The 25,727-nt window shown below is 37.2% G+C and overlaps 1 protein-coding gene across 1 annotated transcript in view; it reads left to right on the top strand.

The window, feature by feature from the left end:
• AK5 (adenylate kinase 5) overlaps nt 1–25,727 on the top strand; it is a 239,572-nt gene that overhangs the window by 7,116 nt on the left and 206,729 nt on the right. The window contains exons 3-5 of the mRNA XM_045897391.3: nt 3,830–3,997; nt 8,555–8,724; nt 8,826–8,939. Coding sequence (XP_045753347.1) covers nt 3,830–3,997; nt 8,555–8,724; nt 8,826–8,939 — 452 coding nt within the window. The remainder of the gene's footprint in view (nt 1–3,829; nt 3,998–8,554; nt 8,725–8,825; nt 8,940–25,727) is intronic.

The following is a 25,727-nucleotide window of genomic DNA, read 5'->3' as shown; positions in this document are numbered from 1 at the left end:
CTGAACAAAACATATCTACGGGGCTGTATTAGGCCCACAAATGACCAGTTTGGAACTCCTGAGTTAGCAGGATAAGCTAAAACAGGAATGGAAAATGTAGGTTTAACTTTCATTAGAATTACAATTGTTTATTAATTTTAGAATCTCCATACCTACTAATACTTTACCAGAATTCCTTCTCAGAGATCTTTTAATCATCAAATAGAACCTTTCAATGTACTATGATGACAAGAATGTCTTATTACATTTCTGTATCTAGGACACATGCTGAAAGACAGAGAAAGGTTTCTAAATGGACTTTTCTGTAATAATAACATTTTATTTTCTGAAATGCTTTACATACTTGTGTTTTGTAAGTAGCTATAATTTATGGAATATATTATTAAATTAAAGGAAACATAACTTCCCAGTAACTTAAAGCATTACTATTTCTAGAAATAAAAATGATTCATGCATATTTTGCTGAAATATTGATATAGATATGCTAATATATAATTATCATGAAAAATTATTCTATGAATTAAAACATTTTAATCATTTAGGCAAATTACTTTCATACATAAAGATATGATAAAAAAGTGAGGATAAATTATTGACTGAAAAGACTGTATTATCAATGTAAGATAAGCATCCATTTTTTTTTCTGCCATATGTACCCAATTGAACAAATAATTAGTTGTGAATAAGAGTTCTAATCCCATAGCTCCAAATGTCCCTAGAGCTTCTGTTCTGGAATATCTCATTGTCATCTTATACTCAACATGTTTAGAAGCAAGCATAGCATATTTGCTTCAAAACCAGCACTTCCTTCTTTTCTTATTTCGATGAAGTCAGAGAGTCAGTTGAGCATTAAAATAACCATTTATTGGGCACTACTATTGTCAGACATTCTTTTAGGACTGAAGATGTAGCCACTGAGAAAGAACAAACATGCTAACCTGCCCTGATGGAGTGACCTAGAGGGTATTATGCTAAGTGAAGTAAGTCAGTTAGAGAAGGACAAATACAGCATGATTTCACTCACGTGTGGAATTTTTGTTTGTTTGTTGTTTTTTTTCACTCGTGTGGAATTTAAAACAAAACAAACAAACAAAAACAGAATCCTAAATACAGAGAACAAACTGATGGTTGTCAGAGGGGAGGTGGGTGGAGAGATGGGTGATATAGATACAGGGGATTAAGAGTACACTTATCTTGATGAGCACTGAGAAATGTATAGAATTATTGAGTCATTACATTGTACACCTGAAACTAATAAAACACTGTGTTAATGATACTTCAATTTAAAAAATAAAATATTAAAATACATTAAAAAGAAATGTAAATACTATAGGAGTGTAGATAGTGAACACTCTATACAGGTATGATATATATGTATCATATACATATATGGTATATACATAAAAATTATGTATATATTATATATATACATCATATGTGTATAAATCATATATCTGTATGGTATATACATAAAAATTATATGGAATATAATGCTGAGGTTATTTTTTAAGAATTTTTATAAGAGATGTTAATCAGGAATAATTGTTGAAATAAAAATAATAAAGTTGGTGATCATTTTGAATATGGAATTTAAAAAACATTGATGGTGAAAAAAATAAATATATAATTAGAAACACAGTGGGTGCTATAGGAAATACCATATGCTATAGGATCAACCATATTAACGGGGGAATGGATTCAACCTAGGCTGGCGTTCAGGGTAGATTTCCTGGAAGAAGTGATATGCTAATGCTTGGAGACAGAAAGCTGCGTGGGTGTTAGCTAGAGAAGGATGGAGGAGTTTGAGTAGCTACCAGGGAATAGAGAATAGGAGTTCCTGACATAGAGGAAGAGGGTATGATATAGACAGGAGTGAGAGAAGCCCACTATTTCTGGAGCAGAAGAGAGAAGGCAGAAGGATGCTATATGAAATGCAGTGTTTTCCTTATTCATTTAGACTTGAAACCTGGTAATTGTTTTTGTAATATCACCTCCTTTCATGTCACAGATCCCAATCGTAACCATGTTCTTCATATCTACCGCTTGTGTCCATTTCCCGTGCCTCTAAGTGAAGCCCTCATTTCTCACCTGTGCATTACTGTACCTGACTCTTAGCTGTTATTCTTTCTGCTCCTCATCTCCCTACTCAATCCCTTCTAACCATCACCAGATTAATCTTCCTAAAAAACATATTTCATATTTAATTATGTCACTGCTCTACTCACCCCCTCCCAAAAAACAACACACCTCTCTGCTGGCTTTCTACCAGGTTAAAGCTAAACCCTTTACCGTGGTGGTCAAGGCCCTCTATCCTGTGGCCACACTCTGCCTACCCATCTTCTGGCTTTTCTCTATGGGAAGTCATCTATTCTCTTTGTTAACAATTCAACAAATATTTATTGGACACTGACTATGTGCCAAGCATAGTTCTAGATCCCAGGGATACAGTTCCAGATAAGTAAGGTCCCTGCTTCGGGGAACTGAACATTCTAATGGGAGAAGACAAACAGTAAATGGAGACTTCTCAGATGGTGAAATAGTAGATGCTATGTAGAGCATTGTTAGAGTAGTGCCCTGGAAATTAGGTGGCTACTCGAGATTAAAAAGTCAGTGAAGTTCTCTTATAGGAGGTGTCATTTGAGCTGAGGTATGAATGGCAAGCAGCAGATAGCCATGGGATTGCATTGGGAAAAGCATTTCAGGCAGTGGATTGTGGGGACAATTTAGAAGCAGGCAGACCAGTAAAGAGTCTATTATAGCAGTCTGGGTAAATGATGGTGGCTTGGGCAAGAGTTGTAGTAGTGGAGATGGAGATAAATATATGCATTTGGGATATGTTTTGGAGATAACATCTATGGCAATAGATGTGAAGAGTGAGGGAAGAAAGTAGTTGAGGATAATGCCTAGAGTTTTGCCCTGTGTTGGGTGAAGCAATTCAATTTCAGGCAAAACAGGATACTGTTGTCAGCGCCTTTCCTATCATAAACCCTTCCCAGAATTTTCTAAAGAATATCCACTATCATTGCAGACTATTCTACTCCTTTCGTGGAACTAAAGTGAGTCCAGCGGGTTAGTAGTCAATATCCTCATTTATTTATCAACAGAGCATGAGAAGTTCTACCAGATCAACATCCCAGAAAGAGATAGAAGCATGATGCCATGCTAAAATCCAGTAGTCCCCATAGCTAAATCCCTCATGGAAAGCCAAGTGGCCTCCTGTTTCTTTTATGCAGGTGCCTTTTGGATCATTAGGGCTTCTCTGGGCCCCCCAGAATAGTGACACACAGGGTGAGGAAGGAAGGAGCCATGAACTACAGGAACCATGGCTGAGTCTTGAACAACACGGGAGTTAGCAGCTGCATAAGGTTGTGAAAGTTGTGAGCTTGTATACTACATTACTCTAGGGAGCACCATTTGCAGAGATCAGGATATATACAAACTACAAGCAAGATTAGGCAGTACTTAAGAAGGTTCCTCTGAACAGGGGTTGGCAAACTATAGCCCATGACTTGGGTCTGACTCCTTACCTGTTTTTATAAATAAAGTTTTATTGTAACACAAGCTCATCCATTTGTTTTTATATTGTCTGTGACCCACTTTCCTGCTACCATGGCCAAGTTGAGTATGAGACTGTTAGAAGTTCAAAATATTGAATGTCTGGCCCTTTAAGAAAAAGTTTGCATACCACTTACAGGATGGGGTCTTCTTCCAGTTGAAAAAAACCAAACTCATTTAGTTTGAAAAATTTCCTCTACTAATGGGCTAAGTACAAAAAATGTTTTATTATGCTTTATTTTTCCCGTTTCAAAGTTATCTTACTCTTTTGCAGTAATGCCTGAAAATTCAAACTTTCCATATCGGCGGTATGATCGGCTCCCTCCAATCCATCAATTCTCCATAGAAAGTGATACGGACCTCTCTGAGACTGCAGAGTTAATTGAGGAGTATGAGGTTTTTGATCCTACTAGACCTCGACCAAAAATCATTCTTGTCATAGGTATGAGGACAGAAAGCAAAATTCTTATGCTATTGCTATAGAGGTTATGTTAATTATATGTATTTGCAAATACTAAGTTGGGTAATGACAAATAGAAACAAAAGTTCAAGAGACAGTAGATAGAAGTATTTTTAGCATAATTTTCAATAAAACAGAATTATTATAATTATATAATCTAATGCCTATTGCACTTTTATAGAATCTCATTACAATGTCCTAGAAATTCTCTATAATGAATTGGAAGTATTAATCTCCTCAAGATTTATTGTCCTATGGTTTTATCTGTTTAACTTTTAACAAGATAACTGAATCCATTAGAAGTTTTCTAAACATAGTATTTTTTTTGTTTTTTTTTATGTTTTGTTAATCACCATACATTACATCATTACTTTTTGATGTAGTGTTCCATGATTCATTATTTGCATATAACACACAGGGCTCCATGCAGAACGTGCCCTCCTTAATACCCATCGTCAGGGTAACCCATCCTCCCATCCCCCTCCCCTCTAGAACCCTCAGTTTGTTTTTCAGAGTCCATCGTCTCTCATGGTTCATCTCCCGCTCTGGTTTCCCCCCTGCTATCTTCTTCTTCTTCTTCTTCTTTTTTTTTTTTAATAAACATGATATGTTTTTTTCTTTTTAACTCAACAAATTGAATTTTTATTCACTATTAACTTTAGAGGGTAATAATAATAATAACATGTTGGTAACAACTCATATAAATGAAATCTTACATATGGCAAACTGGCACCTAAAATAAAGTCTAAGTTTTGATGTTTCAGACAGGCAAATCTAATAGAATAGTGTTTTACACAGCACATAACATCTAAGTATTAATCAAAATAATAATAAAAGTTACTTTTTAACATTGCTTACTATGAATAAGTATGAAATTACTAGTCTGATATCATTTCACAAGGAATGGATATGGAAAATGTTGAAAGTCTTTTGCAAAATGCATTTTTGACCATTCTTGCAAATTCTAACTTCCTCAAAATCTGTAAAAATCATGAGGAGACCTGTGAACATGCAATATGTCATCATTGTCTCACATTCCAGTTTCACTCAGCTTTCACAGAGATGACCAAAAGTGAAAATCGAGTGTGAAATGTTCAAAGCTCTTCTTGTCAGTAACATTAACAGAGGACAAAATGAATACAGCCCCCATGCAAATAAGTACTGTTTCCAGGAGATATAATGATGATGGCAACTAGGAAAAAAGCATACAAATAAACACACCAAGCTATAACAAGAATTTAAGTTCACCAGAGTAGAAGGAGTGACATTGGTCCATCTCTCAGTGTGATGAAAATGAAATTGCAAATATATTTAACCCTGAATTGTTTAAAATAATATCGTAGGAAGAAAGTATAGAAACTCTCTTTCTAAAAGTCATTATTCTTACGACGTATGGTAGCCACCATTATGCCATAAATCTCTTACTGTTCTTGAAAATGGAATGTTGTCTGTGTATGCTTAAAAGTTTGAGGTCCTTACCTAGAGGATGAGGAAATGCTTTATTAAAACATAGAGCTACAGGTGAAGAATAATTGGAAATTATTTTGCTATTTTGTGATGAAATATTCTTTCAATTTTATTTTTCTTGTTGCTGTTACTAAAATTTTGGTGATTATTAATAGGATAAACAAATGGAGGCTTGTTTGTCCATAAAAAATGTGTAATACCAAAATGCTCTTGTGTAAAACAACACATACATGAATTTTTTGTGCACTGTGAATTTTATATGAAAATGACTAAAATATTTCAATAAACTAAGATCTTTGGAGAAAATATAAATGCTTCAAATCTCCCCCGCTTCAAAGAACTCCACAGTTCTTTTTTACTCAGTAAAATCAACTGGCTTCCCAAGAGTGTGATGGTTTTAGGCTTACACACTATAAAGTTTTATGTATTCCAGGAATGATGCAGAACCAATGAGTGTAAATAACTTCTAGATTTTAGAGGATTGAGATACGAGAAGAAAGGAAAAACCGAACTTTAGGTTATCTGAGAAAATTGGGGCAATTTTATGATTTTTGAGGAATTATAATTGTACCTGAAGCTTACAAATTTTATTGGTACCAGCCTAAAAAAGGAGTGGAGGAGGTTCAGATACCCACATGGTATTACATTCAAATAAACAAAATTTCCTTTCTGATGATGCAGAATGTTTATTAAAGCCAGCCTTCTTGGCACAGACATGAATCTCTCTTATGTTAATTATAAAATCTAAGAGTTAGATGGATCCTAATATTTATAAGTATTAGAGATAAATAAATAGAGTAAGATTAAGCTCACTCTGGTTTCAGAGAGAAGAACATGAAATTAATTTGTTAATCAAACCCACCTAATAAATTAATGTTATTCTCTTCCACTGTGCTACTCATGTTTGTGTTGTCTGTTATTTGCTTCCATTAGTTGACAAAATTTTTTTTTCCTGAAGGTGCCATAACTTTCCTAGCATGCTTGATTTTTTGTTTAATTCAGTGGGATTTATAATCTCTTAGTTTGATGGTTTATGAGATAAAGTGTGGAAATACAGTTAATGAAAGATAACTTTCATTCTTCAAGGATCAAATCAGCTCAAATTTGATGGAGTTATTCATATAATTTTTTATTTCAAGCCAATCCATGAACTGCACCATAGGTTAATAGGCCAGAAACAGCCATTTAGAACCAAAACTTACTTTTTATTTACAAAGTAATGAATTTAACCTAGTAGCAGTTCATAATGTTAAATCTAATAGGATAGGATTTAGAGTTTCTTAGAAAGAGAATGGTTAAACATGCAAACAAATTCCTATCCTGATTTTAATAAAGCAGCAAAAAGGGGAAACCACATGGTATCAGGTGTATTACTTGGTATTGGGGTTAAATGATTCTCATAGATCTTAGAATTCTGTGCTTTAAAAATTTTATTTTTATTTATGAATTTTTTAAAGATTTATTTGAGAGGGAGAGACAGAAAGAGCAAGCAAGGAGCCTGAGGCGGGGCTCCATCCCAGGACCCTGAGATCATGACCTGAGCCAAAATCAAAAGTCAGACACTTAACTAACTGAGCCACCCAGACGCCCCTGCACTTTAAAATTTTTAAAGAGGAAATAAGCCCTGGCCAACTGTGTCTACTCATTCAGAACTCTTCTCAGAAAAAACAAACAAAACACCTGTCTTTCTTTTTTACTTATACCATTTGCAAAAAATAATTACTAAATAATTATATATAAAATGACTTCTACTCCCCCCAAAAGCTTGATATATTGAATTAGTAGGGAGAACATCAACTCACTTTTCTATTGAATTTTTTTCAATATTACTTAATAAATTATAATTATTTTCAGTGAGTATTACCAAAACATTTCATTCCTTATTAGACATTAACCTTTAGAAATATTTTGTCTATAGTCAATAATTTATGCTTAAATACTTGAAAATATTTCATTTTGGTAATTACTAAGAAGTAACAAATCGGGGCACCTGGGTGGCTCAGTTGGTTAAGCCTCTGACTTCAGCTCGGGTCATGATCTCAGTGTCCTGGGATCTAGCCCAGAGTCATTGGGCTCCCTGCTCCGAGAGAAGTCTGCTTTGCCCTCTTATTCTCCTTCTATCCCTCCTTCTCCCCCTGCTCATGCTCTCTCTCTCCCATATAAGTAGAGTCTTTAAAGAAAAAAAAAAAGTAACAAATCAAAATCAGGCTGGGCTGATTGCTATGTGCTTTATTTAGAAATTTGTTCAGATTTTAGATTCTAGTTAGTCTAGGTTGTTTAGAAATATAAATTAAAATAATCCAATATGATTGGAAATAAAATCTGAGGCATATATTTTATAATTATTTTAGGACTTAAGCTTCTAAAAAGTAAATGGTAATTATCAACGATTAGTATTGAGTAAGGTTGCAAAATGTTGATTACTTCATACTAATATATTACAAAATTGAAATTATCATAAGCTCTATGAAACTGTTCTGCTTTAAGAACCTATTCCATTCATTCTGTATTCATTACATAAAACTTCTGTGGAATTTAAAGGAGATGAAGCAAGGAGACCCATGAACGGAGTTAAGAAAAAAAAAAGATTTAAATAAACTGTCAATATTGATGTCCCTTTGGGTTTAAAAATAATAGTTACATTTCACCAAATTGCACATTAGCTCTTTGTTGGTATGGAACACATGTGTGTTATTTTGGTCATTGTCTCTTGTGTCCCATAGATTTTTCTTTGATTATAAAGGAAAAAACAATTAGGTTTTACAAAGAAGAACATGAAACAATTTCTTTCAACTGCATTGTCCAATTTTCTAAATTAGTTATTTACAAAAATAAGTAAAGGAAAAGATGTCTCTTTCCTCTAATAAAGTTGATCGTCATTCTGTCCTTCCCTTGGCTAAGTCTATACTTGCTCTGCATTCAGAGTTAGCACCAAGAATGGCACGAGCGTGGAGTTGCCCACTCTGCTGTTGGTGATCCAGACTCTGCATCTCAAGGCAGGGGTAGTAGCTGTATAAAAAGGAGTTTCTTCTTGTATCAGAAGGTCACAATTTTGCCTATTTTAACTGATAGGTGGTCCAGGAAGTGGAAAGGGTACTCAAAGTTTGAAAATTGCAGAACGTTATGGATTCCAATACATTTCGGTGGGAGAATTATTACGAAAGAAGATCCACAATACCAGCAGCAATAGGAAATGGAGTCTTATTGCCAAAATAATTACAACTGGAGAATTGGCCCCACAGGTACTGCTGTGTAATTTGCTTCTATTCTGCAAAGATTTTTATAGCAGTGGTGAGTGTAAGCTTAACTGTGTTTTTTCATCTTTTTTTTTAATTTGTAAAAGGAAACGACAATTACAGAGATAAAACAGAAATTGATGCAAATACCTGATGAAGAAGGCATTGTTATCGATGGCTTTCCAAGAGATGTTGCCCAGGCTCTATCTTTTGAGGACCAAGTAAGAATATCTCTATATTTTAAATGACCTATTTTTGCTTAAAACTTTGAGATTAAAAAAAAAAGATTTCTTGGAAGACTTGCTGTTGTTCTGAAAGAATTCTGGTCTGAAAACAGGAAAGTACATCAGTATGGATTAGCAGAAGGTCATTTCCTTGGCATGCACGCCTAAAAATTGAAGGCCATCTCTGCCAAAAAAAATAAAAACTAATAATAGAATTCATGATTTTTATCTAAAAATGCAAATCTCTCTGAATTTTTTTCAAAATACTTTACCTAAGATTATGTTTTGAATCTTTAATTACTTAAAACAAGCCTGTCCATACTGCCCAGCAATATAAAACACCACCCTGTACTTATATTGTTACCAAGTTAGGAAGCCCTCTTAACTGGGGTGTAAAATACTAAACCACCTACCTATAACAAGGTAGGGTTCAGGTAGCCGAAGTTTACTCAAATTTCAGTAGACTATGCATGCTCAACACCTAATATGTACATTTTTAAGGGAAATAAATCAATTAAGATATTTTGCATATCTATTGAATCTTTGAGAAGCAGGGTGACTGATTTTTCATGTAAAATTTTAATTACAAAAATAACACTGTGGTCATAAAAATTTTAAGTCCAGTGTAAAAAGTAAAAGTTCATTAATACCCTTATTCCATTCCACTGCCCTCCTCTCCTAAGAAATAGAAACACTGTTAAGCTGGTTATAGATCCTTCTAGGCTATTTTCTGTACATTAAACACACACACAGCCATGCATGTACATGTGTGCATGCTCATATACAAATGCATTTTTAATTTTCATAGCTATTTCCAAATGGTCCTCCAAAAAAGACTTTTCCAAGTTATAGTCTCATCAACATTGAATGAAGTATATTTCTCCAGATCCTTTCCAACCAGATAGAATTCATAGTTAAGATTTTTGCCAACCTGATAAGTAAGAAACAGTATTTCATCTTTTAAATGTACATTTCTTGAGTTACTACTAGAGTTAAGTACACTTTCAGATACTTTACTGCCGATTTCTATTTCTCATGTAAATTATCTGCTTTCCTTTGCCTGTTTTTTCTATGGACTTGTTTATCTTTTTCTTAGCTTTTAACATATTACAGATATGATATCAGAGAGAACTAAGTCAAATCAGATGTAAATTTGTATGTCATATAAAAGAAGTCTGGGGTTAGGCCGTTCAAAGCCAGAAGTCGGCTTCATAAAGCCTCTCTGAATATTCAGGTTAACTGTTTGGGGACATCTGTTGTGCTGGAATGTCTTTCTCCCCTCCTCAGGTTTCTCTTTCCCGCAGTACTCCGGAACCTTCCATGCTTTCTCAGTTTAAGGACTTGGTTCTAATTGCTCAGCCCTTGACGAGAGAAAAACTAGAAAAATCAATTTGTTGTTGTTGCCTCACCCGATGTTGCTGTTGAAAATGGGTACTGTGGCAGTTGTTTTATGTGAGTCTTGGCTATTAGTGGAGACCCAAGAGAGCCAAGGCAGGCATCCCCACTCAAACCCAGTCCCCCCTATGTATTGAATAACATGCATTTGGTGGGCACAAGCAGCAGGAGCTTCTTGATTTTTCTTCTCTCTTGCCTTTCGAACGTGCTGTGAGTCTCTTTCTTCTCCCCTGAATAATAACTCCCCTGAACTCAGGTAGATCTCTTAGCTTTCCTGGTCACTTTAAAATATTAACAGACAGGGGCTCCTGGGTGGCTCAGTCGGTTAAGGGTCCAACTCTTGATTTCAGCTCAGGTCATGATCTCAGGGTCGTGGGATGGAGCCCCACGTCGGACTCTGTGCTCAGTGGGGAGTCTGCTTGAGATTCTTTCCCCCTCCCTCTCCTTCTGCCCCTCTGCCCCTCCCCCCTCTCTTAAATAAAAAAAATAAATGAATCTTTCAAATAGTAACAGATAGTTTCACTTTCCGGTAATAAAAAGCCCAGTCCACAATTATATCTCAATAAAGCTGGGGAAATTTTTTTCATTAAAAAAAAAGAAGTCCAATATGAAATGAAAACTTCAGTTTTCCATTCAGTTTAACATGTCTTCTTGGACCTGGTTCAGCCTCAGGAATCCAAAGTGATGTCTCAGACTCCTGAAATTCTTCCTCACGTGACTTACAGTGGGGCAGGTAGTGGGGAAGGGGTAGGAAACGTGTAGCTCTCTGCCAACACTCTGGATGTCTGACCAGTCTCCATTTTCTCTTACAAAGCCTGCACATGGGTGATGGGCCAGGGGTCATAATACTGGTTGGGGACACCTGTTAACAAGTTCTATAAAATGGTCTGGTATCTCTCTGTAAGACATGCAGTCACTTGCATTTGCTGTTCTCAGCCATTCGTCCGAGGCTGGAAAAGTCCAGTCTGACATCTTTCTTAGGCTGGCGTTGTAACAGCCTAGAGGTTCTTGGCCACTGCAAGCAGAACGATTGTGCTGAGGTTGATGCCACCACAGCTGAGCTCCCAGAGTTCAGAGGGTGCAGAGGCAAAGCTGAAGTGTTTATGTAAAGCAAAGTGTTAGGGTCCACCCTGATTACTCCGTACCCTATGTAGGCTTAAGCTCTTGTGGTGTCTGTTTTTCTGGTACCATTCCTGACACCAAATGGGTGAGAGTTTTCCCTACCAATTCTCCAGTCCTCAACACAAACAAGATGTCTGATCATTGCATTCAATTCTAACACTAACTATCCAAGTTAGTATGGACCCTACCGGTTATGGGCTCAGTCCCACAAGACTGCCCCCACAGTCTTGAGGTCAGTCACAAGTTCCAGAGGCCACCTGTATTTCTGTCCAATCACGTATAAATTCTGGGGTTCCCACAACACCCTCATCAGTTTCAATAATTTGCTAGAATGACTCACAGAACTCAAGAAAATGCTTTACTTACATTTAGGGGATTATGACGAAGGTACAATTCAGAAATAGCCAAACGGAAGAGATGTGTAGGGCACAGTGTGGGATTGGGAATGCAGAGCTTCCATGTTCTCTCTGGGTGCACCACCCTCCCAGCACTTCAGCATGTTTACCAACCCAAAAGCTCTCCAAACATCATTGCTGAGTTTTTCTAACCCAATCTCTCTCCTTCTTCCTGGAGACCAGGGAGTGGGGCTGAAAGTTCCCACCTTCTAATCTCATGTTTGGTCTCTCTGCCAACAAACTCCAATAGTTTGACATTATTTTGGGCCCCACCTAAGTCACTTCACTAGCTTAGACTGAGGTATGGTCAGAAGGTGTTCGTTATGAACAACAGAAGACAGTCCTATCACTCAGGTAATTCTGAAGGTTTTAAAAGCTCTGTGCCAGGAATCAGGGACAACAACTAAATATATATTTTTCGTTATACCACAACTCCACAAGGTTTTTCTTTAATTAGCTCTTTTGTGTGTGCCTGTGGACCCATATATACATGCATGCAGAAATTTTCCCCAAGACTTCCTCACAGGTCCAGGGCGTAAGAAGAGATGGATTTCTTATATTGGCCATATACTACTGATGGTCTTACCTAGCACTTAAGTGTCTTATAGGACAAAGAAGTGTATTTTTTTCTATTAGGGAATAGTATCATTGTGAAGTGCAGATTGACTAGACAACTTTTCTCCTTGAGGTCATTTAGGGACCATGGTTCCTTCCACGTTGTTGTTCTGCCATCTCCTGGGATGCTTTCCTCATCTGTAGGGTCAAAGAAGGGTTGCTACCACATATGGTTCCAGCTGGCACATAAAGGGAAGAGAACATAAACCTCTGAAGGTCTGAAGTCCCAGATCTGGATAGTGCTCACATAGCAATTTTAAGAATTTAGTCATGTTGCAATTGTGAGGCAGGCTGGGAAGTATAATCCAGCTGGGTGACCAGATGCCTGCCTACAGTTCTGTAACTATGGAAGGATCAGAAAACGAACTGGCAACTTCTACCACAGTTTGCCCCTCTGGCAATCCAAATGTCGGCATGCTCCCTTCTTCCCAACATAGAATGTACTCACTCACCCCCAAGGAAAACACTCAGAGTGCCATCATTAGATCAAAAATCAAGAATCTCTACTTCATGTAAGTTCTCTCCATTAAGTCCAGATTAGACTCTTCAACCACCTACAAACTGAACATCACATTGTCTTCCCACCCTACCACCAATAAATAGTGGAGGAACAAGATCAGGAGAAGTGAAATAAAGGCTCCTGTTCAGAAAAGGGAATTTTGTGGTATATGACTACCAATATATGTGGTAGTCACTGAACCATAGCAAATAACAAATCCTTTCCCTAGCAGTAGAGTGATTTCAACTCCTCGTTCTCAATTGTCTTCTGAAGCCCTTGGCTTTCTGAAAAGTTATTCTTGTCCATTATCCTGCATGGTCACATCGAAGTATTGTGTTGAGAGACTATGCCTTCTTTGGGAGCTGTTCTTAATTTGAAAAACAAAAAACAAAACAAGCTTTTTCTGGCTAGGCTTATGGTTGTTTTGGTAAAACCATTTCCTCAAAAATTTGGTAAGTGTCTGCTGTATTTGCTTCCAGTTAGTTCCATGTGCCGGTAATTACACCCAAGTTCTTTTCTAGATATAGATATTAAGCTGCTTTCTTTCTTTGTTTTCTCATTTTGATGGTAGTTACTTTGAGGCCATATAAAAAACAGGCAGCATCCTTAATCTGGGTTTTGCCTCAGGGCTGGGTCTTCTTCTCTTTGGAGGTATAGAAGCAGTTGATTTTTTCAACCTGGTAAGTCTTAAGTTACTGGACACTTTCTTTTCTCTTTATCTGTTTACAAATTGGTCAGTTCTTTCTCAGGTTTATCTATTTCTTGTTGTATGTTGCTAAATGCAATAGAGAACAGTCAACACATATGATCATTCTAGCTCTTTCTGGTCATTTCTTCTCTAGCTGTGGGCTCCATAGGAACATGGTCTACCTTCCAAGTTACCACAAGTAATAGTTGTACCAAATACTTGGCAGTGGCAGACCAAGTGTTATTAATTTTCCAGCCTAAAATTTCTTTCTCTTACTGCCCAAGTGAATCAACGCCACATACGGTCATTAGTTTGATATAGTAGTACCCCACTTATATGACTAAATTGTCTATATTATTTAGAGTAAATCCAGGATGCTGTAATAAAAAGGCACAATGACACAGTGACATAACACAGAAACTTATTTCTCTTGTATGTAACAGCTGCACCGTGAATGAGGGCAGAGAACCTTCAGCCCGTACAGTCATTCAGAGATGCAGGTCATTGTTCCTCTAACTCCTAGGACAATGGTTCTCAATTTTTTTTTGGTCACAAGACCCTTTTACATTTTTAAAAATTATTAAAGACCTCAAAAAGCTTTCATTACATGGACTATATCTACTGATATCATATGAGAAATAAAAACAGAAATTTAAAAATATTAAGTCATTTTAAAATAACAATAAATCCATGCAGGTTAACATAAATAACACATTTTTATGAAAAGTGACCCTATTTTCCAAAACAACAACAAAATAGTGATAAGAGAAACATTACATTTTGCAAATCCCTTTAATTTCTAACTTAGTAAAAGACAGCTGGATTCTTAGGTCTGCTTTTGCATTCCAACTGCTGTGATATCATGCTTCATGTAGACACTGGAAAACTCCATTGTGCGTTTGTGAGAGAATGAAGGTGAAAAAGGCATGTAATTTGTTAGTATAAAAATAGCTTTGAAAAAAAAAAATAGCTTTGACCTGTGGCCTCCCTGAAAGGGTCTCAGCAATCTCCAGGGGTTTCAAGAGCTCACTTGGAGAACCCTGGGACATGTTTGACATTTGCATGGTGAAAGTGAGGTCAGCCGTGCCATGCCCCAAGGCCAGCTTCCACCTGGTTGGAAGGGGACAAAAGTGCAGAAGGCATGTGCTCACCTTCTTAAGTCCCAGACCCCAAGGTGCGCACATTAGTCTTCACAGTACATTGATGAGAACTGAAGTCACATGGCTACATCCTAACTTCAAGGGCCACTGGACAATGGAGTCACGTGTTTGGGCATGACCTGCCTACAGAACTGTTATTGTGGAAGATGGGAAAACAGATTTTGAGAGACAGCCAGCAGTTTCTACCACAAGCAGCATGCTTTCTTTCCCACCCTTACTTCTCAGTCTAACAGCTGAGCTCTCCCAGCCCTTGGCCTGCCATTGCAGGGGGCAGGGAGGAGATGGAGACACTCCTTGCTGCCAGAGCATAGCCCTGGTCTCCTCCTTGCATTTCGTGGTAGGTCCTTACTATCTGAAAAATTTCTTCTCACCTTCCACCTGATTGTTGAAAAGAAATAACAAATTAGTGAGGGGAAAGGAATCAAAATGGGCAAAAATGGGAAATCTAAGATCTTTTCACCACCAAGCAAACGTACTGCATAGCCAAGATTTTGCTAGATAGCCCAGAGTCCAAGGTGAAACCTAATAAGCAAAGTGTTTTTTTTAAAGGTTGTAGAATTTCATAGTTCACGGATGAACCTCTGTACTAGATTTCTGTACTGAGGATTTATTACAAACAGTAAAGCTGAAACCAGTAAGAACTCAAAGGTGCTATTCTTGAAAATGGAGGAGGAAAGCCTACACTAAATCTATTTTTTTTTAACTAACAGTAATTAACAATATATTCAACTCTCTGGCTCCAGCTAATTTTCCAATTATATTTTCTACCTCTGCATTCTACATGCTGGATTACTCCCTATTTCTCACGGTGATCTGCTCCTGCTATTTCCTCAGTGCTATTTATATCATCCCCTAAGTTTTTTCTTTCACTGTGCATTCTGTTTTTGAGCTCTGTTTGTGATACAAATAGACTTAACTTATTCTTTTAACTGCTTTATAATGCTACATTCTATAAATATGTCATATTAGCAGGCGATCAAGTTACTTTAAAATTTCTGTTACTGCCAACAATACTATGACCAACATCCTTGAACACATCTCCCTTTGCATATGTGAAGATCTCTCAGGAATATTTCTAGAAATGGATTTTCTAATGTAGAAGGAAGTGTGGGGGGGATATATATAATGTAGTAGAAGTGTGGGGGGGATATAGTTTTAAATCTATATTTTAGATTTTTAAAAATATGATATTAAAAAGTGGCCCCATAAATTTATGATTCCTTTTTTCCCATTTCTCCATACCTCACCAATACTTAATTTCAAATCTTTTTTATTTTAGGTTGTCTGATGGATTAGAAATGTAAATGTTTTGGCATTGCTATTTTATTTTGCGTTCTCTTAATCCCTAGCGAACTGAAATGTTTTTTAAATGTGTTTGTTGGCTATTTGTATCTCCTTTTTTGAGAATTGCCAAAATATAACCTTGGCACCTTTTTGTCTGATGGATTGTTTGAGTTTTTATTACTGATTTGGACATTCTAGATACTAATCTTTTGCTGTGTATTTTGATTATGTTTTTTCCATTTATATTTTTCCAAATTGTGGCAGAGAGACATACAGAATCATGTCCTATCTTTTGTCCTACAGAAGTTTTAAATTTTAATATGGTAAATTTATCAGCATTTTTTTGGGTTTTACATTTAGATCTTAAGAAAATGTTCCCTGCAGTCTCATAAAAATATTCTACATTTTTCTATTTATTTTTAATTTTGTTTTGAAGTTCAGGTATTTATTCTATCTGCATTAATTGTTGTGCATAGTGTGAGGTAGAGATAGAATTTTATTGTATGTTTTAAATGGAAATGAAAAATGTATCCTGTGGTTCAAAGATTGCTTGTTGCCTTGTACGTATTTTCCTCAATGAAATGACTTATTCCTGGATAGACACGGGTGTGCTTTGTCTCTTTATATTTTTCTGCATCAATATCATGGTTTCAATCAAAGAACTCTAAGTTATATCCTGATGCTTGAAGGACAATCTCTTCCCTTTCTTTTTTTAGTTGGCTATGCCTATATATTTACTCTTCTTTATGAATTTCAGAATCAATTTGTCAGACACATAAAAAAAACTGTTGAGATTTTATTTACATTTCAATATAGATCATATTATATATAGATGAATTTTCAGAGAACTGACATCTTCCCATCCATGAACATTGCCCTATCATTTCATTTACTCAGGTCTTGGTTTATGTTCCTCAATAAGTAAAGTTTTATAGTTTTCCGTAGGAAAGACTTGTACAATTTTTGTTGGTTTTGTTCCTGGTTTGCTGCTATTATAAATAAGCTACTTTTTCCCTAACCAATTCTCAATTGATCTTTGTGGAATTTTTGTGTGTGTCTGTCTGTCTCTGCCCCCCCCCCCCCAGGTAGGCTTCTGTTCTGTCCTTAGGGCAGAGCGGTCTCATTCATGCTGTACACTTCCTTCCATTCTTTTTATTTTCCCACCACTCCCACTCTCATGACCCCCACACCTGCCCTGCTACCTTAATATATTTCTTTACTACATTGGGTTCTAGTCAGTGTTTGTTGAAGTGGAAGACAGATGTTAGTGTCATGAATATCCAGAAAAGGACTCAGGTGATTGCTTCAAAAGTGATCTTGAGTTCCATCTCTCAGACCCTCATCTAATTCAGTGGAGTTGGTTATAATGTCAATGGACTACAGTGGGTTTTGACTCTCCTTTTCTATGTGCTTTTGGCTGATTTACCAACCCTCTCGAGGCCTCAGTGTTTTCCTTTGAAGAATGAGTATAATAAGATCACACAGGGTTATTGTAAAGATTAAATACAATCATGTACCTATAGTCCTTAGCACAATGTGTGGCTCATAGTGACTGCTTAACAAAAGGAAGTGGTTATTACGATTAGACATGTTGAGGACAAATACTCCATGGATTTGTACAATGGAAGGGCCTTCAATAGCCCTCCCTTCCTATTTGACAGAAGCTTTGAAGGTAAAAGGACCTTCAGGCTCCTTCTAGGGGAACCTTCAGATTGATGATACAGCCCTCAGAGGCCACCTTGAGGTGTTAAGGCAGCCCAGAACAGCTCTGCTTTTATTTTATGTTCTGAGGTTCCAGGCAAAACTCTGTTGAAAGAAATTTTTCTTGTGCTAAAAATGGCTAGAACCACTTCAGTGATCTGTCAGCTAGAGTCGGGACATTCACACTGTGGGGCAGAAACACTTGGAAGCCCACTGATGAGTAGGGGTGTTCTCAGTACGCATCTTGGCTTTCTGTATTTCAGCCAAGCCAGTGTCCCGCTCCCCCACCCCCGTTCTGGGTACCCTCTTTTGATTTCATCCATTTTTCCTGCTAGTTTCTCCTTTCTTGGGAGTGGTCCCACAGAGATGCCTCCTTTCCTTTCCTAGCTAGGCTTGTGCGTCCACATCCACGTGGTTTTCACGTGGGGAGTGTTTTGGTGCCTCTGGCGGCTTTGTTGGGGACCTGTGCAGAATTTCTTTGATGATAATGCTGGTTGATTTTCTTCCGAGTGTAATTATATATATATATATATATATATATAATGTATGCTTCTGTGAGCCAAATGTCCCAAAGATCCGGACATTTACTTTCTATTGTATTTATTGATACCATTTGGTGTTCAGCTAGCCTGATTTTTCCATTGTTCCTATATTTTTTATTTCGTTTTTGGTGCAAGCAAAGTATATTGTCTCTAGAAACTTGCATTTGAATATACGTATTTTATAATGGATTCTTATTGTGTTATCACTTTACTCCCCAACCTTAGCTGTTGTTAACTCCACTTTATAAGGAAACCGAAGCTCTGACAAGTTAAGTAACTTGCCTAAGGCCACCAGCAAGCAGACCGAGCTAGGATTCCCAAGGAGAGGATACAGATATTTAGACCACCAGCTTTCTGGAATCTTGAGGTCACAAACTCAGACTGAATGTGGGCATCAGACTTTTTTTTTTTACATTTTTTTTTTAAAGATTTTATTTATTTACTTGAGAGAGAGAGAATGAGAGACAGAGAGCGAAGAGGGCAGAGGGAGAAGCAGACCCCCTGCTGAGCAGGGAGCCCGATGCGGGACTCGATCCCGGGACTCCAGGATCATGACCTGAGCCGAAGGCAGTCGCTTAACCAACTGAGCCACCCAGGCGCCCTTTTTTTTACATTTTTAAATTTTATTTTATTATTTTTTAAATGTGTGCTAAATTCTAAAATTAGGAGATTTCAGATTAAAAAGCAGATTTCTACCTTGGCTTGCAATGGTAGCGAGGTAGCAGCTCCCCGTTCACGCTGCCACACCTGAGTACTGCTGGGCTGTCATTAGACAGTGTAGGGGGTGTCTTGTTCATGGCCATCCCCCACGCCCGCCCCAGCTGGTATCTCACTGTTTCAACCCCAGTCTGGCCCTTACAAGGCACTGGAGTCTGTACCCTGCAGTGCCCCTTGTCCTCCCCTTGTCTCCGCTGTGTCTATTTTTCATTATTGGTTTATCACAAAAAAATACCTCACAAAGATACGTACACCCTATTCTGTAGGTGACGTGACTGTCTGACATAGTGGGGGCCACACTGTCCGTCTAAATATTAAATGTTAGGAAGCTTCATCTCTCTTACTTGTCAAATTTAACAAATTAGAAGATCTAGTATTTCTTCCTGCCCTTTAGTTCATCATCTTGAGCCATCCTCCTGCAGTGCCCACAGCCTACGAAAAGAACCATGGCCAAGGGGATGAAATATGTCTTGATATGTAACACTCAGAGACCAACCGGGGGTAACTTCAATAATCACGTGTAACACAAATTCAGAACTTGTTTAAATCAGCAGCTTACCATGGTTTGTTTTCTGGGGTGTGTTATTTGTGGTTTTGAGGTACGACAATCATAGTTGAGGTACTGATGCTTAGCAATAGCAGGCAGGAGGCATTTTTCCTGGGTTATAGTGGAGTGGTCAAGCAGGGAAGGTAATGGAGAGAGCACTTGAAAGCCCCTCCAACCCAAGACACCTTCGCTTTCACCAGCACTTGGGAGTCTTTATTTTAAATAAAGCAATGGACCCAAGATTAGTCCTATAATCATGCCACTCTTACTCATGTGCTTTCCTTCAGGCTTCTTGAGCGAGGGAATTGTGCTTCTGAGGGTTGGGCCCATGAGTGCACACAACCCTTATGAATTCCACCTATCATGCACTGTGGGATCAGAGAAAGTGAGACTGGCTGGAGCAGGTGTATATAACTATGTGAAATTTTTATCTTTTTCTAGTTGTGGTTTCCTCTAGGATCTATAATTTAGCCTCAACTCTGCCATCTAAGAGGAGCCTAAAAATAGTTAAGCTCTGAGTTTGAATGAGTGAAATTGGATATATGAGACATTTTCAACTAGATAAATAGAGGTTTTAAAAATAAATAAATAAATAAGCAAACAACCAAACACTTAGAGATAAAAGAAAACCTATCCTCAAAGGGCTGTCATCCTACTTGCATAGTGAATTGATTTGACAGACATAATTTGATTTGCTGTTCCTAAGGGAGACAAATTTGATTTGTTCCTAAGGGGGAGTGATTTAATTTTAATTACACAAATTTTTTCTAAGCATTAGCACTTTTGTGCAAAATATAAGAGGAAATGTGGTTGTTTCCCCATGGAACTAATGACTTAGAAGTTTGCTTCTAATTATTTAATAATTTGGTTTTGAAATTGAGAATATATTACTAGATGGTTATTTATTTATTTATTTATTTATTTATTTATATTTTGATGAACTGTGACTAAGACCAATCAAGGTAAAAAGGCTGCTGAGGTTTTTACAACTTCCTTATATAAAGAGAAAAGACAATTTCCAAATTTCATAGAAAGATAAAATCAAAGTCCTCTTTGACTTTGTCCTGTAAACTAGGTACTGTTGCTACATAAGACATCATCCAAAATTTATTTATTGGTTTAAAATGACAGTATTTATAATTTCATATGCTTCTATGGATCAGGAAATCAAGAACTGCTCGGCAGGCTGGTTTTGACCCAAGATCTCTCATGACATGGTATTTAAATAGTGGTCAGAGTTAGGCTTCTTTACTCACATGTCCGATGCTTGGTTTGGGAAGACTCAACCAGCTGGGGCTGGAACAGCTGGACTTCCTCAGGCATCTCTTCCTTTCTCACCACATGGAAGTCCCAGGGTGGCTGGACCTCACAGCAGCTCAGGGCTCCAAAGGCATGTAACCCAAGAGAGCCAGAAGGAAGCCCGACTGCCTTTTCTAACCCACTTTCCAAAGCCATACCTCACAGAAAACAGGAGAGGGGAATAAGAATACACAACTTTTTTTTTAAGAGTGTCACAAAAAAACAAAACAAAACAAAACAAAAAAACTTGACGTATTTTAAACCACCACATCATGACACTCAGTAAAGAAAGACCCGTTCATTCTTCACTTTGTTCATATCTGTCTCTTCTCTTCAATTCCTTTCTTCCCAGCCTTTTCATGCCAGGTGCTCCCATCCACCTGCTTGGACTTTTAGAGTCCTCACTCTTCCACCTTCCTTGTCCTTATTCCCTCCACACCCAGTCTATCTTGTATCCTGTGGCCAGGTTAATCTTTCTAAAAGACCACTGCCATTAATTCATTCTTTTGGTTGAAAGTTTTTAATGCCAATTATTGTGTACAAGCACATGACTCCCTAGAGGGTTTGTATCAGAGTCAGGTACATGCCTTGTTAAAAAATGTGGATTGTTCAGGTTCCTTCACAGAATTACTGAATTAAAATTTCTTGTACGTCGAACCCAAGGATGTGCAATTTACCAAGTTAAAAATCAAAGCCGATTCTTAAGCACATTAAAGCGCAGACTTCAACTTGATGTTTAATTGCACACAGCAGAGGTTCTCAGCCGTAGCGTGCGGCCATAGTTATGGAACAAGCAGGCCATTGCTAACAACAGTAAAGTACTGACATTGAAGCACATCCACAGTTACCCCAATAATGTCATCTTCACTAGTCTTCACCCTTACTTTCTTGAGTGGGAGAGAAATTCCTCAGAATGGGAGCAGTTTCACATAAGATGTTTTCTCAATATTAATGTCATAAGGTTCTCGTGTCTCTGTGTAGATTCCCCGTGCAGTCTGACCCACATGGGGTTTGGGTTCCCACCATCCCTTGCATACATTTTGCCCTCACTCCCTTGCTATTTGTCTTTCCTTGATAGTCATTTTTTACTGCTTGTCAAATCTTACCTCCTTCTGGACAATTTCCCTGAGGATCCCCAAGGCCTTGGAGATTTCTCTTTACTCTCAGCTTGTTCAGCAAAATCGGTAATTGTCTTTAAGATTTATATGGCACTTATCATATAGTACCTAAATTCTTAACTGTCGGTTCATCAGATTGCTGTGTTGGTCAGGTTCCAGCAGGAAAGATGTGCCACACTCAGATAGGCTACACGGAAGAGCGCTTGATAAAGGATGTGTGTAGGACCCGGGGAAACTAACTATCGCAAGGCTGGTAAAAGTGGGATTTGTTACCCTCCCTAGGCCTGTAGATTCAAAAAGGGGGAGCAGTTGCTTGAATCCAGAAAAAGAATCAGACGTATGAAAAATGCTTCCTCATCGGAGCCTTGACCTTCCTTGAGGAGAGGTAACCAGCCTCTGGTGACCCCCACAGGATGAGAGCCAAGGGAATAAATATCCAGACTTTCCTCTCCTCCCTTCGTCTGATCTTCTGCTGGTGTTCACCAGTGAGCAGAACCAACTGGAAACTAGAGATCAAGGGACCCATTGATTTGTTCCAGAAGGGCAATCACCCAGGGCACAGGGTTGGGGAGAGAATAGTGGAAGGGGGAGCTTCAGAGGCCTAAGGAAAATATACAGCACAAATACAAATTTGCTCAAGTGGGGAGTCTTGTAACTACTTTTGTCTTTCTCATAGCCCTACGATGTACTACGTACAGTAGTTATTCAGTAACTCTAGCCTCATTCTTTTATGCCAGCATGCGTTGGTTTCATTTCCCTGGAATGCTTGATAAGGATGAGTGACAAAAGGCTTTCCCAATGTTAACATTTTCCATTTTTTGCACAGTGATTTACTCAAACATAAACTACTGTATTTCCTTAATTTCCAGGCCCAGTTCCCTTAATGTCTTTAATAGAAAAGGCCAGTTCCTTGAGAAAATGCAGATACACTTATAATTTGAGTCTCCTAAGTAATTACCAAAAATATAAATTCAAATTAAGCTAGCTGTCATATATTTTGGGAGCCCAACATACTATTCTCAGATCCTACTAATTTAGCCTCACTGACTATAAGCACATTACATTCTGTGAAGAGTAAATATGGGCACAAGGGTGCCCTGTGTTATGTGAAAATAATATCAGAGATGCTGGATTTCTAAAATGAATAAAGAGTAATTATTTACACTGAAAAGGACTCCGACCTTTTCAGAAAAATTCACCTGGGATTTCCATTATTTGGGTAGAAACAAACATACTTTATTTTTATGTGAGATGCTTTCTAAAAATAATGACATGGCCAGGTTGAAAATAAAGGACAGAGAAAGATATACCATGCAAATACTGAACATAAGAAAGCCGGAGTTGCTTGATCGTTATTAGATAAAGTAGACTTCAGGACAACAAGTATTGCCAAAGATGGAGAACAACATTTCCTAGTGATAAAAACGTCAATTCATCAGAACAACATAAAAATTTTAAATGTGTATATACCTAATAAATTTTCAAAATACGTGAATCAAACAATTGACAGAAGTAAAGGGAGAAATAGATAAACCTATACTCCTAGTTGGAAGTCTTAACAATCTTTTCTCAATCTTTGAAATAAAAACTAGACAAAATATCTGTTAAGGACCTACATCTGAGAAATAATAAGCATATCTAGAACATAGTATCCAACAACTGCACAGTACACATTGTTTTCAAGTGCACACGGGACTTTCACTAAGATAAACCGTGTATTAGGCCATAACACAAATCTTAATAAATTGTAAAAGCTTGAAATGTTGTAGAGTTTGTTCTTTGGCAACAATGACCAAAAAAGCAGTTGACAACTGTCAACATCAATTCATTTAAAAACTCAGCAAATTGAGAATATAAAGTGAATTCTTTTAATCTGATATGAAAAGCCTATAGCTAATATCATTCTTAATAATGAAACATTGAGTGCTTTCTGCCTAAGATTGGGAACTGCAGAGGTGTCCATTCTTACCACTTCTATCGAACACTATACTGGATGTTCTAAATAATACATTAAGATAAGAAAAATAAATAAAAGACATAAATATGGAAAGGAAGAAGTAAAACTGCTCTTGTGGATAATATGATTGTTTACAAAAAAAAATCCTAAGGAATCTATAAAATGACTACCCAAACTAATAAATCTAGCAAAGTCACAGAATACAGGGTCAATGTTCAAATCAATTTTAGTTCTATATATTAGCAACAAATTTCTATGTATTATGAAAATATAGGGTGAGCTACCTCTGGCTTATTGTTTAATTTCACTTCCCATGATAATTCCTTATTAAAATACTGACTTAGAAGGGTAACATCTTTTTTAAATAACATTATTTGAATACATAGTCATTAGTACTTGTCTATATATGAGGATGGGATAGAGGGTAAGATGCTTATGTTTGCATCAGAAAAGTGATAGTGACTAATGTTCTAATGTGATAAGTAGCCCTTGATTATTGCATTTAATCTGGTGTAGTCCTCAATTCTTTCTTTTTTTTTTTGCCCATGAGTCACGGCCAGAAAATAGCTTCCCATTCATGCTTGAAATAATGTCCTCCATGAGGACATAGATTCATAGAAGCACAAATTTTAGAGGGTACTTTCTCCTGAATATCATAACTGATGGTCCCTGCCTTTGGGGGTGGCTGAGTCATTACAGAGACAAACAAAACCAGGCAAAATTAGCATTTTCTCACTCAACTGACAGCAAAAGTACAGCTTTTACTACATGGAAAATTTCTTAGAATTTGTTTTTTAAAACAATCTTTGAATCAAAAAAGTTTGGTAGCTACTGATCTCCTTTTATAAATGACAAAATTGAAGCTCAGAGAAGTTAAGTGAATGGCTACATTTCACAAATCTAGTTAATGTGAGAGCAGGAGTAAATAACTCAATCCCCTGAGCTAGAATAAACAGCCCACACTTCTATGTCCAGTGCTCTTTCCACCCAATTGTATTGTCTTCCTGAGCACTAAAAAAGGATGAGTCTAGTCCCAAAGGACTGGGATTGATCATCTAACCAAACCTTTCTGTAGTTAGATCCAAAAGGCATTTTGAACAGTAGACAGCATATGAAAATGAATTTTTATATTCCCAAATGGTCTATTTTAAAGAGAAAGCACATCCAGTTTTACAAGCTCTGTTATGTTTACTTCAAAATCATTGTTTGTCTTCATAGTCACCTCCTCATAACTGTTCTCCAAGCATGTCTAAGAATTTTATAAATAGTAACTCTTTGGTTCTTCTCTACTGAGTAAATGTATTTGTATTTAAGAAAATAATTTTGGGGATGCCTGGGTGGCTCAGTCAGTTGAGCGTCTGACTCTTTGGTTCAGCTCAGGTCATGATCTCAGTGTCGTGGGATTGAGCCCCGCGTTAGGCTTCATGCTCAGCGAAGAGTCTGCTTGTTCCTCTCCCTCTACCCCTCCCCCTGCTGGTGCACTTGCCCTCTCTCTCTCTCAAATAAATAAATAAAATCTTTAAAAAAAGGAGAAAGAAAATAATTTTGAATTATATATGAAGAAAATCTCAAAAGTACCAATTGTTAAGCATTAGAACAAATTATTAGAGCCAACCGTTGACTTTTCTTGTCTAGAAATTTTTAGGAATTCTTTTTTTTTTTTAAGATTTTATTTATTTATTTGAGAGAGAGAGAATACATGAGTCGGTGGGGGGAGCAGAAGAAGAAGCAGACTCCTGCTGAGCA

Source organism: Mirounga angustirostris, unplaced genomic scaffold (genome assembly GCF_029215605.1).
Source record: "Mirounga angustirostris isolate CCGP_5_RB_7025 unplaced genomic scaffold, mMirAng1.0.hap1 SCAF_4, whole genome shotgun sequence".
Classification (NCBI taxonomy): Eukaryota; Metazoa; Chordata; class Mammalia; order Carnivora; family Phocidae; genus Mirounga; species Mirounga angustirostris.
Note: the sequence above shows the minus strand (reverse complement) of the source record. Positions and strands in the feature narration are given on the sequence as shown.